Raw genomic sequence first — 15,360 nt, forward strand, 5'->3', positions numbered from 1 at the left:
CAGACTGCTGCCTGTTTGCTCCTTCCTGCCTCAGGCAGGGACCCCTGTCCTATCACACCAGGATCAGAGGTTTCGTCTTTGTTGTTAAAGTTCCAGCTTTAATTATCCTCTGCCCGCTCCAGGAACGGAAGCTTCATCTAACAAACTCAAAAAGTTTCCCAAAAATGCCAAGGGAAAGCCTCAAAAGCTAGTGTTTTTACAAGCGGGATCTGGTGAGATCGATACCAAGCGAGAAATATATTTTCATGGGAACATTAAACCTGGCATACAAAAGTACATAAAAGACTCTACAACTCAAGCAAAACCCTCAAGGTGAGTTACTTAGGCACCTTATTTATCCAAATAAATGTGGGAGAAGTATGAATGAGATTAGTAGAATCCTGGACAATATTTATTACTTAGTTCACATACACTAAACATGTCAAGCACTCAGCTTAATGGAAACAAAATAACGCCTGCAGCAGTCTTGCTGGTCAAAATGATCACCCACACCCCTTTAAGACAAATGAACTGTGGAGAATGTTCTGTCCATTGGCTAGATCTGGGTAGGGGTTCGAAGTTTACGGCCTGTATTGTCCTTGGCTGGTGCCTTAGTTTGAGCGGGACCCCTGGGCCCAAATCTGCCTATCATAATGTTCTACTTGTAGGTTTCTAGGACCCTCTGGATCCTTCTACTTTGCTATTCTCCCATGCTTTTCTCATCTAGAGTCCCAATAGAATGTCCTCCCATCTGTCCGCAGATCTAGCAAATGGACAGGACATTCTCAACAGTTGAGTGGAGAGTGGGGTCTGACTTACACATATACTCTGGTGCCTCATATTTGACCACGTCCCTTGGAGGGGGAGACCTGGTGGCACTCAGAGGAAGGACAGCAGGCTACCAAGAAGAGACTTGATACCCTATGAGCATATAAAGGGGGAGGAGGTCCCCCTCAGAACAAGCAAATAAACAAACAAAAAGACAAATAAAATGAGGTACACAGAGGCTTTAGGCTTTATTTGTCAAACTCAAATCCAGATCAATCTGACACCAAATTGCTTGTGTTTGCACGGTAAATGTGGGTTCATCTATGAAGTGTGTAAACCAGACATGACCTGTCTTCATTTTCACTGCCATGTGGAGACTGATAGCCATATGCTTCTTTCACATGTGGCCAACAGACTCAGAGTTTAAGTTGGGAGAATGGGAACTGTTTGTTGAAAATGAACACTGCCCAGGTGATAGCCTGAAAAATTAGCTCTGAGGCCTACTAGAGTATATGTCTGCTAAGAAGCTAGGTTCTGGTAATAGTTAAAAGGGGGTACCCAGATTCAATTCTTGTACCAATTCTCTAGTTGCTCTTTACAATCTCTGTCCTTGGTTCAGTGGGTAAAAGCACTTGTGCAAGCATGGGGACCTGAGTTCAAATCCCAACATCCACACAAAAAGCCAGGTGTGGTCACATGCCCACCTGTAGCCCCAGTGTTGGGATTGGAGGAATAGAGACAGGAGGATTTGTTCCAGGTTTAGAGAGAAAGCCTGTTTGAAAGGAATAAGGCAGAGAGTGATTGAGCAGGACATCAAGGATCTCCCTTCACATGCGTGTGTGCGCGCACGCCCCCCCCCCCCACACACACATACGCATATGCGCTCAGCTGCCCTTGTGCCCTGGGCTTTCTAGGATACTATTTGAACGCCAGTGTGTTCTGTGATCTACAAGGTCCCTTCTAGCCTTCTCATTCTAGTATGTGGAAAGTTGATTTATTACTCCCAAGGCACTTCTCAGAAGTTAAATGAGAAAGCTCCTTTCACAGTTTTGAAATAATTAGGAGTCTAACTACAATCTTTCATTCCAGGATACCTACTAGAAAACCACCTACTGCCCACCCAGTAAAATGGCGAAAGACAAAAGAAGCAAGCACCACCCTTCGATCTACTCAGAGTATCACCACCAATCAGGAATGGGTTTGTGACAAAATTATAGACCTTAGTCACACAACTACTGAATCACCTGTCATAAAGGTCGCTCTGGATGTTGACAAACAAGATTCAAAGGAACCTATGATACCCTACCAAGGTCCTCAGGCACCTTTGGATGATAAGAAAAGAGGCAAGATGGTTTCTGCCCCTTTAACAAAGTCTTTGTCACACCTACTTATAGCTGGAAGAACACAGACACTTGAGAATCCCTTGGCCTCCGGCTGTTCCAGGATGCCATTCAGAAGTGAGGAGGAAGAGAGCAGTGAGTCTGGAGGAATGATCTAGAAGAATTTTCCATTAAGTTAGATTTGAGAGAATATATAACTTTATGATAATATACATACCTCAAATCTCTTGCCACATATAAAACATTTCAAAATCTGGCTTTCTTTGGGCTCCTGCTCCTTTGGCTGCCAGACAAGTACAGTAGAGGGCAGAGAGCCAAATAAAAGACAACACTGGGTATCTAACTCTGGCCTCCACATTCAGGGGATATAGTGCATATATATATGCACACACACACACACACACACACACACACACACACACACACATATATATGTATGCATCACACACACACACATACACATGAGCAGCTCTCCTTGTCAAAAGCAGTATGGGCTCCTTGGGCATTGATAAGGGGAACATTTAGAAAAGACATCAGGGTGTCAGAATGTTCAGAGAGCTTGGTCCAGTAGTCATCCCAAAGGGAGGCCAGGGCTGAGGTACTGTGACACCATAAACACTGATTCTAACCTTTTTTTTTCCTCCCTGGTTAGATATGTAAATCCCATGGAGCCTGGGATATTGCTCATCTTCCACTCTATATTAAAACTCCTAAGGCCAAGACTCAAAAAGAATCTCTTTCATCAGGAAACTGGCAAACACCACCCATCTCCCCCCCAAAAAAAGGAAAACAAAAAAACCTTAGTCAACAGTCATCCTTGACGCTACTTGAGAAAATGCTATTATCATCTTGTTCTCTAGTGAAAGTTTTAATTAAAATGGTTTCTGTTTTCCTTTTAAAAAACCCTCTATTGTTTGTTTCTTACGTTTTCTATCCATGTTTGTGTTGTTTGAAGGGATTCCTCAAAGAGTGTCTCTATTTCAGGATCTACTGAAACCCTAAAATATTTCATTGTATTTAATGGTGATACTACAACTCAAAACACAATTTGATCTTGTAGAGAACATAATAGATTGTGTGAGGAATTCCAAATGCCCATAAGAGTTGTGTCAAATACTTCCTAATATACACCACAGGTTGTATAATGGTACAGTACTGCCTATACATATGGACATTTTCAAATTCAGCTCTCATCCCTGTCCAGTGCTGATACCTCCTAATGATCAGAAACTATAAACTTGGAACCATCACTATCATTCGTGCTTTCATTGGTGCTTTGTCTTGAAGTACATGGTGGGCCTTAAACACAAAATGCGCATCATTCTTTTGCATACACAATGTACTACTTGGCTGTTGTCTTGTGGAGTTCGATTAATTCCTTTAAATGTTGTGTACTTACAGCTTTTTCTGCCTTGATCCCCAGGCCTGTCCTTCAGTATATACTCAGGCTTAGGACATATAACCAAAACATGCTTGCCTTTTTCTAGGCACTTGCAACAAGTGAAGGCGAGGGCAGCGCTATCCTTCAATTCCAGTGCCAGGGCACACAGATGTGTTCATACATGTATGTACACACATAGGTGATGGGATTCCATAAGACTAGAACACACCTTGCTTGTGCTAACACCAATGAAACTGAGGCGCTGAATTGCAAACAGTTTAAAGCAGGCCCATGTTCCCTTGGCCTTGGCCTTATCTTGGATTTGCAAAAGGAGAGAATTACATTTTCTCACTTTCTGATTCTTGGTCCTTCGCTACTTTTGTTATGTATTAGGAAAGGATGCATCAGGTTTAAAATATACTTTCAGATACTGGTTCTTACATGTAGACAACAAATGGCAGTCATCCTAAAAGCCAAGCTTCTGATAGTTTTCTACACAAATGTCGTGTGCTGAAACACTTAAGACTATGTCATGTGAAACAAAGAGAACATACACTTCTGTCGGCACCAAGTCCTTGCAACCCATCTATTAAAACTACTGTGTTCTGTTTACAGCTCCAAGTGATAGCGTTCCTGAGACCACCTTCATGTGTTAGCCTCTTAACACTGTCCTTTCTTTTATTGTCTTGTCCCCTAAGGGACACAGATTCTTCAGTGCAACATACTTACTATGCCTCTGTCGTAAAGAACGATGCCTTTAGTAGTCTTAGGGCGCAGTACCCTCAAAAGTACTTCATGGGTACTGGGAAAAAAAATGCTGCGCAGGACCCCAAAGACTGAAACCCAGCTGAAGAGGTTGTCAGCTTGCCATGTGTGATGAAGAGGTTACCAGTCTGCCATGTGTGACTGCACATTCCTCCCCCCTGGGCCCTCTTAGCAATCAGGTGAAGGGGCCATTACTCCAATCCATGGTCATCTTCAGTCTGTGAGTACACGATTACTAAATGTCACTTACTCTGTGGCCAGAGCCAGGGTGTCAAGACATAACAGTTGCCGGTGTCAAAAGTCAGTGCTCTGTGTCACTTTCAGTGTCCTCCCCACCTCCCAAGTCCCCCTTCCCAGCATTCCTGTTTCCACATAGGCCCTAGCCACTCCTTTCCTCCCAACTTCCACAGCTGCAGTGCGACCCATTGATGCATGGTTGGTATCCATACAGCGTGCCAGGTTCTGAGGGGAGGCAGCACTGGCAGGCCTTGAGCAGGTCTGGGAGGTATGGGGGGGGAGGTGGTATTTCTATATAAAAGGACATGGTAATGTGTAGACACTGATACACTCTGAGGCCACGCCCACTCTCTGAGACCCCGCCCAGAACGTCCAGGGACATGCCCACGCTCTTGGAGACCACGCCTACACCCTCTGAGGCCACGCCCACTCTCTAGTCACTCATCTAGAAAGTAGTGGCTCTAGTGTCCAAATCCAAGTCTGTGTGACTTGGATCAACCCTCCTCCTAGTTCCTGAGCGGTAATGTGGCTTGTAGTTAGTGTAATAGTTCTTCCTGGTGCTGAGGAGAGAAGCCTTGCTATTCATTGCCTACTTCCTTGCTACCAGTCACCCCACTAAGCTCTCCTGGGATTGTGTCATATGCAGCTTTGAAACAAACCATTCTCTCTCATTTTAGGAATGAAGAAACGAGCGTGTTGTCACTTGTCCAGGATTTGCACCCAGGCAGCCTGGCTTCGGTCATTACCCCGTTAGCTGAAGTTACTAGGCTGTGGTCTTGACAATGCTTCTCTGCTCAGTGTAGTAACTAGATATATAACCCCATTTCTCCCGAGCCCTGTCATGCAACAAGCAGGTGTGGCTTTCCTTACTGCTATGTCCATTTCTGTGACAGTGTAGTGTCATAACTGACATACCAATAATATGCTCGGGATGCCCTCTCTCCTATGTCTGACTTCAGACAATCTCTCCGAACTTGTGTTTTTCCCATCTGGAAAATGGGCCCAGCATTTGTTGTGAGGACCTATTTGCTTCTGATGATCACATTTAAGGGCAAGCCACTGCAGAGGCAGATGCCTGGTGGGCCCATTTCTTGGGTAAGGAAATGAAGGCGTGGGGGGGGGTGGGGGGGGCATGACTTGTTACAGACTGTGGATCAATGGTAAAAGTGGTTCTGGGGATTTCAGGCAGTGTGGCTTTTCTTTAGCACAACTTAGGACACCAGGTAAGGTTTTCAGGTCAAGTGCTGTGGAAACACAGAGCCGAGGCTATATAAGAATGGCTGGCGGTCAAGAGCACTGGCTGCTCTTCCAGAGGTCCTGAGTTCAATTCCCAGCCACCACATGGTGGCTCACAACCATCTATAATGTGATCTGGCGCCCTCTTCTGGCCTGCAGGGGTACATGCAAACAAAGCACTCATATATACACTCAATCAACCAATTAAAAGAAAAAAAAAAAGAATGGCTGAAGCTATAGAAGCACAGTTCAGTGCAGATTCAAGGGAAGGGGAGGGGACTGAGAAAAGAGTGGTCATGACAGAAGGCCACGTAACTCGTGCGGGTGGGTGGGGGAGGAAGGGGAGGAGTGCTGGGTGCAACGGCAAGGCTGAAAACAGAGCTTGCAGAGGTGGAAGGTGGTGGCATGGGACAGAGACAGGGCCTCAGAAACTGAGGCTCTCTTCATTAGTTTAAAGGTGTTTTCACAGGTAATCTCTCTAAAAAGAGCCACACCCAGAGGGGATGGTCCACAGTCTGAACAGTGGTAAGAGTCCTGGGTTCGAGTTGTAGCACAACAGAAAAAAAGGCTTGAGGTGGACCAACAAGTCTCAACCCCACCCCACCCCACCCCAAGATGGCAAATGCTTCAGCGGAAGAGCGAGCACTCTGACTCCAGAATTTCTCACAATGCTAATATCCAAAGGACATTCTTAGTTGACTTTGCCAGGGTGGGGCTCGTGAAAGCCTAACACTTTGTCACCCCTCCAATCCACCTTCAGCTGAAAAGGTAGCTTCTCAAAGTGCCCTCCAGGTCTTTGAAGCCTCTTAAGGGAAGAAGGCCTGGGCACAGGAAGCGAGTCCAGGAGGCACACACTGCCATCGCCCTCTTGAAATAAGACATGGGACAGGGGCAGGGGCAGGGGCAGGGTGGATGGTTAAAAATCTGAGCGTCAGGGGCTCCAAGTACACATGGCACATGATGCCAGGGAGGCAGAGGCCAGGGAGGCAGAGGCCAAGGAGGCAGAGGTCAAGGAGGCAGAGAGAGGCCAAGGAGGCAGAGACCAGGGAGGCAGTGGAGAGGGAGGCAGAGGCCAAGGAGGCAGAGGCCAGGGAGGCAGTGGAGAGGGAGGCAGAGGCCAGGGAGGCAGAGGCCAAGAAGGCAGAGGCCAAGAAGGCAGAGGAGAGAGAGGCCCTGCCAGGGAGGCAGAGGCCAAGGAGGCAGAGGCCAGGGAGGCAGAGGAGAGGGAGGCAGAGGAGAGGGAGGCAGAGGCCAGGGAGGCAGAGGTCAAGGAGGCAAAGGTCAAGGAGGCAGAGAGAGGCCAAGGAGGCAGAGGCCAGGGAGGCAGTGGAGAGGGAGGCAGAGGCCAAGGAGGCAGAGGCAAGAGAGGCAGTGGAGAGGGAGGCAGAGGCAAAGGAGGCAGAGGCAAGAGAGGCAGTGGAGAGGGAGGCAGAGGCCAAGGAGGCAGAGGCCAGGGAGGCAGAGGCCAGGGAGGCAGAGGAGAGGGAGGCAGAGGCCAGGGAGGCAGAGGCCAGGGAGGCAGAGGTCAAGGAGTCAGAGATCAAGGAGGCAGAGAGAGGCCAGGGAGGCAGTGGAGAGGGAGGCAGAGGCCAAGGAGGCAGAGGCCAGGGAGGCAGTGGAGAGGGAGGCAGAGGCCAAGGAGGCAGAGGCCAGGGAGGCAGAAGCCAAGGAGGCAGAGGCCAGGGAGGCAGAGGCCAGGGAGGCAGAGGCCAGGGAGGCAGAGGCCAAGGAGGCAGTGGAGAGGGAGGCAGTGGAGAGGGAGGCAGAGGCCAGGGAGGCAGTGGAGAGGGAGGCAGAGGAGAGGGAGGCAGAGGCCAAGGAGGCAGAGGCCAAGGAGGCGGTGGAGAGGGAGGCAGAGGCCAAGGAGGCAGAGGCCAGGGAGGCAGAGGAGAGAGAGGCCCTGCCAGGGAGGCAGAGGCCAAGGAGGCAGAGGCGAGGGAGGCAGAGGCCAAGGAGGCAGAGGCCAGGGAGGCAGACGCCAAGGAGGCCTCTCCCTCTGCTCTTCCCTGCTTGGGCTTCAAGCACAAGTAAGGTCGAGGAGGGGAGGGCAGGTGGTGAAGATACAACAGCACAGGGATAGAGGAAGGAAGCAGCTCGGTTCCTTCTCAAGCAGCAGCCTCATCTGGGACTCCCTTCCTGCCTTGCTATCCTGCCCACGCAAGAGTCATCAGTTCTTGCCTTCTGTGGGCTGTGGAAATGCAGGAAATGCTTTGAGGCTGTACCGTTTTGAAAACTGGACCAGACTGGTGCCACGGGCCGGTGTACTGCACTGAGCTGAGTATATCCTAGATGTCAGGAGCAAGGTCCCCCAGAGTTTCTAGGGTAGTAGTATATTACATTTTCGTGCTTCATTTAGGCAGAGTAAGAAGACAGGAGACTGCCAGGTGAGGTGGCGCACGCCTTTAATCCCAGCACTCGGGGAGGCAGAGGCAGGTGGATCTCAGTGAGTTCGAGGCCAGCCTGGTCTCCAAAGTGAGTCTAGGACACAGCCAAGACTAAGACAGAGAAACCCTGTTTCAGACAGGGGAAAAAAAAGACAGGAGACACGTTCTTTCTATGCTGCTTTATTTTTATAAGGTACACTGGGGCTTCAGATGGAGATAGCTAATGACAAATGTGGAGATGAGGTGTCAGCAGCTACAAGCACTCCTACAGTAATATCTGAATATGGACTTTCATTACATGTTTGCTCGGATATTGTCTCGTTATGTATGTACTATCATAATGGAGAGTACACAGAAGCAGGAGGTGGAAAGCCAGTCTCGGCCTGTGAAGGGGGAGGACCACCCCAGTGGCCCCCCGCAATCCAGCTAAGCTCTGGAGGGAAAGTTCTAAGAGTCACAAGAAAGTTCTTCTTGAACACAGACAAAGCAGACAACAGCTACATTACAAAGACTTCAACTTGTCACGGTTTTGCAATGTCTCTCTTGTTGATGACAGCCCTGTTGCCTGCTCAACTGCCCCTCTAGAGTTTGTGTCACTTCTACATAGTGAATCTCAAAACTGCAGGAACGTCTGAGGAGGCTCCAATATTGTCATGCAAGTTTCCAAACCCATAAACTATTTCACTATTCATTAAAACAAGACAAATTTAAAAAAAAATTAAAAATACAGGAAGGTTAGTTTTGTTAAGCTTCCAGAAGTAGTCACTGTGACGATGTTCTGAAACAGGCTCGTTTTCTCAGCTCTGCTTAGACTTTCCAAATCACCTGTGTGTTCCATGCTTTAAAGTAGGAACGCTCAGAGAACACGCCACGTGGGGGAGTCAAATGTTAGTATGGGGAAAAGTCAGTTAAGAATTACAGCTAAGTTCAAAATGTTAATTCGCTGGAAATTTGTGTTAGTTATGTGAAAAGCACAAAAGAACAGAAGGAAGTTCAGAGTTTTTGATGAGGAAGTTAAACCATGCATTCTGGCAAGTTCTTGGACCGCCCACAGAAGAAGGTGAGCAGTGAGTTGGAGCAGCCGCTGCAACTCTGGCACAGCAGTCATGTGACTGCACAGTGGCTCCCAGCTGAGCTCCCGGAAGGCAGCTCAGTGGAAGGAGCCTTATGGCCTTCCATCATGAGGTGGTTGCATGGTTAGCACTTTTCTGCTCTATGAGGAACATGCAGAAGAGTCAATCTAAATGTTTGTTTTTCCATTGCAGCAATAGAGAAATTATTTTTGCTGCAAGGTTGCTCTTTGCTAAATCCTAATATGATCACTGTGTGCCCTTGATTGATTAATACTGTAAAATGGGAGAAAAGACAGAAAAGAGCAACTTTAAAGAGGTGGAGGCTCATTCTTCTCCTATAGATGGTGCAGAAGGAGTGAGCAAAGGACACAAAGCATGGTTCAAATACCATTTTACAGGACAGGAGCCCCTGTCAAGTTACAGCTTTTTGGCACAGTCAGGGCAATACACCTGCTCATTGTGAAACACAAAGCGCTTGTTGGCCAGATTCACGGAGCATTTTTTGCAGTGGAAGCAGTAGTCGTGCCAGGATTGTCCTTCATAGGCCACCACACTGGAGCCTTTACCAAACCCTATGGGAAAACACAAGAAAACAGAGAGACAGCTGAACGAAGACAGATGAGGACTCCAGGAGTCAGAGATAAAATGACAACTTGCCCGTTCATAGAGCCGACAGGCACACAGTCAGTGTCTGCCTGGCTCTCCGCTCCCCTCTACTCGACCGCGCATTGTCTCCCACCGCGCATTGTCCCCCGCGACGCCACTGTCCCCCGCGCGCCGCCGCAACCCTTCTATGGCTGTCAAGGACCTGAAAAGATGCCAGAGCTCAGCCAATGGCTTCCCTGATTTAATGAACCCTGTTCCCATGCCACCACCACTATTGCTCTGTGACGCGCACCGACCTCCCAGCATAACCAGTGTCTTTTTAAGTCAGGGCCATGGCATCAAAGTGGCCACCAGGAGGCAAACTTGGGCTGTTTGTGGGGTGTGCACTTACCGGGCCTTGAGGAGCTGCTAAGCTTCGATTTTTTCTATAAAGAACCACCACCCACGAGGGACAAGTCCTCTCTCCACCCGGATGCCTGCCCCGGAGGTTGGCGCTGGGAAACAGGGTGAGAGGCAAGCGTTTCCCGTGGCACACTGGGGGCTTCCTAGCTTTAGAGACTGGGTGGCTCACTCTTGACACAGTCCTTTTCCCTGAGGATGGCAAAAGTCTTCTCAAATGTACATTTCAAGGCTCCCCGGGGAGATGGGAAAATTTGAGGCAAGGGAAAGGGCTGGGGCACGTGGATCGCGGCCGCAAGATGAGGAATGAAGTGATTAGCTTTGCTTCTGATCACAAAAAAATTCAAAATAAACAAAAATGACCCTGCTAGCAGGCTTCTCTGCACTAGCCTTCCACTATGGGGTGGTGTAAAGCCAGGTTATAGCTTTGTAGCCTCCCTAGCCCTCCCCAGCCCTCCTTTTACCCCCTCCCCCTTCCCCGCCAATAGCCCCTCCCACCCGTCTCCCCTTGGCCCTACCCTCACCTCCCACTTCACCCCTGTGCAGTGCCTTGCTCTCAGGCTTGTGAATTCCTGGCATGGTTAGTTGTCAACAGTAATCAGGAAGTGTTCTGCATTGCAAGGGGCTGACTTGGTTTGGAAGCAATCCAAACCATTTGGGAGGGGGGCCTTTGGGGCCATAATGGTAGGGGCAGAAGGGCATTGTCTAGGGGGCCTTTCGTGAATGAAACCGACGGCAGGAAAATGAGATGGGTATCATGCGCCACACCTGGCCTGGCAGACTTAGCAAGGCCTCGTTAGCCTACCAGTGATGGGGTTCTTGCATCCAGCACACTTCTTGGCCACAAAGTTCTTGTAGCAATCCACGCAGTAATACTGGTCCTCCACAGCGGTGAAACGCTGCCCAGCCAGCTTCTTAGAGCAGGTAACACACACAAAGCACTCGGCATGCCAGGGCTGATCCTGGTAAGTGATTCCTCCAGATGTGATGGCCTAGACCAAGGAGGGTAGCACCGGGATTCAGATTCAACAACCAGGCACTGTGCTGGGTGCTTTGCTACACAGTCCCTCATTTCATCACCATACAGCCATGGGAGGCAGGTGCTATTATTGTCCCCAATTTACAGATGAAGACACCAAGGCCTAAAGAGGGCGAGCCTCTCTCAAAGACAATGAAGTCGAGGAGGCGGGCCTCCAGAGCCAGGGCTGCTAGGCTCAGAACGGAAGGGCACAACCAGAGAATCAGCTGTGGTGCTGCTTTCAAACCCCCGGCTCCTCGTCTGTAAAGTGGGCACAATAATTCCGACGTCACAGGGCTATCGTGAGGATGGAATGAGATGGGGTGTGTGTGTGTGTGTGTGTGTGTGTGTGTGTGCAAGTGCTCTGAAAGCTATCAAATACCAGGGAACTAACACTCGATGCACAACTACCACAACATACCTTGTTGCATTTCACGCAATGCTTGGCAAACTTGGTCTCATGGCAAGTCACGCAGTAGAAGTCCTCCCCTTTAGGGAAGAAGCTTCCGGTCCCAATGACTTGCTTGCAGTTGCTGCAGGTGAAGCAGTCTTTATGCCAGACGGTGCCCTTGTACTCCACATTCTGGTCTCCTGCAGGAGGAAGCAATAGGATAGCCCCACTGACAGGCTCTGCAGGGGGGCTGCATCCACTCAGCATCCCAGCCCCGCCCCCAGAGGTGAGGGGATGCAGGCCCTGCAGTCAGTGGCCTCCCTCAGCCTATCCGTGTGCTAACTGCAGTCATGCCAACCCAGGGGTCTGTCACAGGTGGGGACTCCTGGCAGCACTATTTAGGATGAGGTACCTGAACCCCCAACTCCCACCTCCACCATTGCAATGCCTTAGAGTTTCACTAGGGGGCTACCTAACCCAAAAATGCCTAAGGAAGAAGCATGCATGGATCACTTACTACACCCAAAGGAGAAAATGCTACATACTTTTCACTTCATTCTCTTGCCACAGACTGTCCTCTCCAGTGTTCTTTGGTCTCCGAGTGTGTGCATATATGCGAGCATATATATGTACGCATATATACATGTATGTATATGTGTACATATATATGCAAAAATCTCAAAGCAGCTCACAGCAACGTTAGCCCCACCATGACAAGCAAGCACACATCATGTCTGCCCTCAGGGTGGGAGGGGGCCAGTACCTGCCACAATGGACTTGAAGCACCCTTTGCACCTGGGGGAGTCTTCCCGAGTGGCACACTTGTTGCACAGGATCTTGCCATCCTTGGACACAAAGGTCTCGCTGGCCAAGGGGTGAAGGCACTTGGCACAGCGGAAGCAGCTGTCATGCCAGTAGCGGTTCTTATAGTGCACCTCCTGGACATCAAGCAGAGCAGGGTGGCCACTGTGAGGGGCACTGGGGGCGGTGCCATGAGCCTTACCATCAGGGCCAGGTCACTACTCACTCAGATGCCAGTGGGGCTGCCCTGTGGTGAGTGCTTGTAGGAGTAACAGGAAGAAGACTGCGGTGAAGAGGAAAGGGCCTCACAGTCCCCAAGCTCATAAGGGCAGAGGTGGGAGGGCCCTCCGCACCAATCTGAAATCCAAATGCTCCAAAAAGCTTAAGCTTTTTGAGGGTTAACAGATCTCACGGGGAGAAAGGTACACATCTGGTGCCATGTGCCAGGTCACAGTCACAGTGTCAAAGCACAACATGCAGTTTATTCTGTGTCCCTGGGGGAAAACAAGCCCCTTTCCAGTCCATTCTGGCTACAGCAGACAGATGCCATTCCACAGACAAGTATTTTAAAAATGTAACCACAGTCAAAGAAAAGGAGGCCAGAGGCCATGAGTTTGAGAGAAAGCGTGTGGGAGCTGGGGGATGTCCAGAAGAGGTTGGAGGGAGGAAAGGGAAAGAGGAAAATGATGTAATTATAGTTAATTTAAAAATCAGAACACGGTATAAAATCACCTTCAGGCTATGTACAGAGAGGCTATATGAAATGTAAATGACTTTTGCACTTAGACTTGGGTATCGTTATCAAGAGCCTCCATTAAATATATAGAAGTATTATAAAATCAAACACTTTTGTTGCTCAGCATCTCAGATAAAAAGCCTCCCAGCATGCACTATGAAAGAGCTGGCAAGGGCCTGGGTGGGCCATCTAGTCCAAGGCCCATATTAAGTAGTTTTGTTTTTTGTTTGTTTGTTTGTTTTGTTTTGTTGTGTTTTTAGCTAGGGCCATCAAAAGCACCATGGGGAGCAGAGAGCCTGCCTCAAGCATTTAAGGCTGCTGTGGTGAGAACTCGAATTGGCAGTGTTGCTGGTAAGGCTGCAGGAAAAACCCCTGAAGGCCAGCCTGCCCTGTTTCCCCCGTCAGGGACAACAGTTACCTTGGCATCAGCACTTATGGGCTTGCGGCAGTCCACGCAGGTGTTGGCGCAGAACTTGTCAAAGCACTTCAGGCAGCAGTGGTGGCCATCCTTCTGCACATACTTCTTGCCCTGCAGGGGGTCCCTGCAGTAGTGACAGTCGAACTTCTCAGACATGGTGCCCACCTTATAGCTGGAGGGACCTGTAGGGGCAAGCAAGCAGAACAAGTGAGCAAAGGGAACCACAAGCCTGCTCTGCTGCAGGAGGTCCTGGAGGGCCTGTGCACTGCTGCCATGTAGCTAGGAAAGCCTCTGAGTCCATTTAAGCCTGGCTCGTTACCAAGGCTCACAGCAACTGATACTTCACTATGGCTCCCAGGAAGAAAATGCCTCTGGATTTGAACTCCAAGTGTCACATGTCAAGGGCCAGTAACTCCTTGAGGACATGTCAGAAAAGCACTGTGCTGACTCACAGGACACTAAGGAGGACACTAAGTGGGCCACTAAGGACACAGGACACTAAGTGGGCCAGAGCTTGTACTGGCTAAGGTCACCACACAGGGAGATTCTGGAGGATTCTTCCATCGTTGAATAGCGACCAGGAATGGAAAGGGGAATGGAAAGGTGAGGTGGGGCAGGAAAAGAAGGAAGACTATTGGGCAAGGCAGGAGTACCATGTGCATTATAGCGCGGGTCCATGTGCTACCCTCCCAGCCAGCTCAGACAGTTCGAAAGAGTGAGGTACAGCCGAGGCTGGGACTCCTGATCCCATGGCTGCCAGGCACATAGCAAAGCAGGAGCCTGTCTGCCAACTCTTACCTCCTATCGTCCCCTTTTAGGGTCGTGAGACTATTTCCTAGTGGTCTCACTTCCCTCCTGTCTATACAGTTCCATTAATCAGAACCGAAATTTAACAGCCAAGTCATTACCCCATTACCCGCAGGCACACCCGCAGCCCTAATGAACTTGTTCCAAATGTTTAAGCAGACTTGAAAGCAGGCAGAATCCGTTTCACTCCTTGAAACGATCCCAAAGACTTTTGTCCCAGATACTTTCCTGATGGCGGAGCCCTGGGCAACAGGCATTGTCACCTGTCGTGGGCACATTCTGCAATTATTTGTCACAGTGAGGTGCACTTTTGTGATACATCAAAATCAAGTCTCTCTCAGGCCAAACCAGTGAGGACTGGCCTATCCACAGAAGTATTACCTTTTAGCGTATTTGCTGTTCTAAACAGCCAAAGTTTCAAGTATAATCTGGAAAACTGACTTTTGCAAAGGTTAAACATCATTCCAAGAACCTCCTCTCTCCGTTCCCTTCATATGACCACCCCCCTTCGCTCATCCACACCCCAGCAGCGGCCCTAGGTAACCATAAACAGCAAGCCTACAAAACCACAGGGCTCGACTCAGGTCTTCTGCAGCCCCTTTGCCAAGTCATTTTTCAAAGGAATCCTGCCACCAGGAAGGGTTTTTTTTATTAGGTCCCAATTTCTTTACACATATGCTAATTTTCCATCCCCACTAAAAAAAGGAATTTACATAAGTAGATAGACAGCAATTAGTTAATTTGTGTTAGACACATACACATGAGAACTGGGACTATTTTAACTCAAAGTATTCGTCCTGCCTGGAATTTAGAGAAAGAATGGGGAAAAGAAATGAGCAGTTGTCTGCTACTCACCGCAGCTCCTCCACCGACTGAACAGCCCCAAACTCCTGCTTGGGGTTCCATTCCCAAGTCTTTTTTTTTTTTTTTAATGCAACCACATGTCCAACTTGTTTGGATTCTGTTACCATAGGCAACCAAATAGCAGAGAGTGAGCTAAGGAAACCACACCCTTTGTCTG

The 15,360-nt window shown here is 49.0% G+C and overlaps 2 protein-coding genes across 10 annotated transcripts in view; one reads left to right on the forward strand and one right to left on the reverse strand.

Moving 5' to 3' along the window:
* Nucleotides 1-2,990, forward strand: part of MAP7D3 (MAP7 domain containing 3) — a 51,389-nt gene extending 48,399 nt beyond the window's left edge. For all 4 annotated transcript variants that reach the window (XM_084788876.1, XM_084788877.1, XM_084788874.1 and 1 more), the window contains 3 exons: nucleotides 123-312; nucleotides 1,837-2,090; nucleotides 2,740-2,990. In XM_084788876.1, the coding sequence (XP_084645002.1) occupies nucleotides 123-312; nucleotides 1,837-2,090; nucleotides 2,740-2,747 (452 nt within the window). In that variant the 3' untranslated portion in view covers nucleotides 2,748-2,990. The remainder of the gene's footprint in view (nucleotides 1-122; nucleotides 313-1,836; nucleotides 2,091-2,739) is intronic.
* A 5,264-nt stretch (nucleotides 2,991-8,254) lies between these two features.
* FHL1 (four and a half LIM domains 1) overlaps nucleotides 8,255-15,360 on the reverse strand; it is a 60,982-nt gene continuing 53,876 nt past the window's right edge. For 3 of the 6 annotated variants that reach the window (XM_084788726.1, XM_084788727.1, XM_084788725.1), the window contains 6 exons: nucleotides 13,533-13,714; nucleotides 12,341-12,515; nucleotides 11,608-11,777; nucleotides 10,974-11,160; nucleotides 10,161-10,360; nucleotides 8,255-9,735 (listed from right to left, as the gene is read on the reverse strand). In XM_084788726.1, coding sequence (XP_084644852.1) covers nucleotides 9,652-9,735; nucleotides 10,161-10,360; nucleotides 10,974-11,160; nucleotides 11,608-11,777; nucleotides 12,341-12,515; nucleotides 13,533-13,688 — 972 coding nt within the window. In that variant the 5' untranslated portion in view covers nucleotides 13,689-13,714 and the 3' untranslated portion in view covers nucleotides 8,255-9,651. Of the gene's footprint in view, nucleotides 9,736-10,160; nucleotides 10,361-10,973; nucleotides 11,161-11,607; nucleotides 11,778-12,340; nucleotides 12,516-13,532; nucleotides 13,715-15,194; nucleotides 15,328-15,360 lie in introns of those variants that run through there. The other 3 variants (XM_084788728.1, XM_084788729.1, XM_084788730.1) reach the window with 3 other exon arrangements.

The sequence above is a fragment of the Acomys minous genome, assembly GCF_964271855.1.
Source record: "Acomys minous genome assembly, chromosome: 7".
Classification (NCBI taxonomy): Eukaryota; Metazoa; Chordata; class Mammalia; order Rodentia; family Muridae; genus Acomys; species Acomys minous.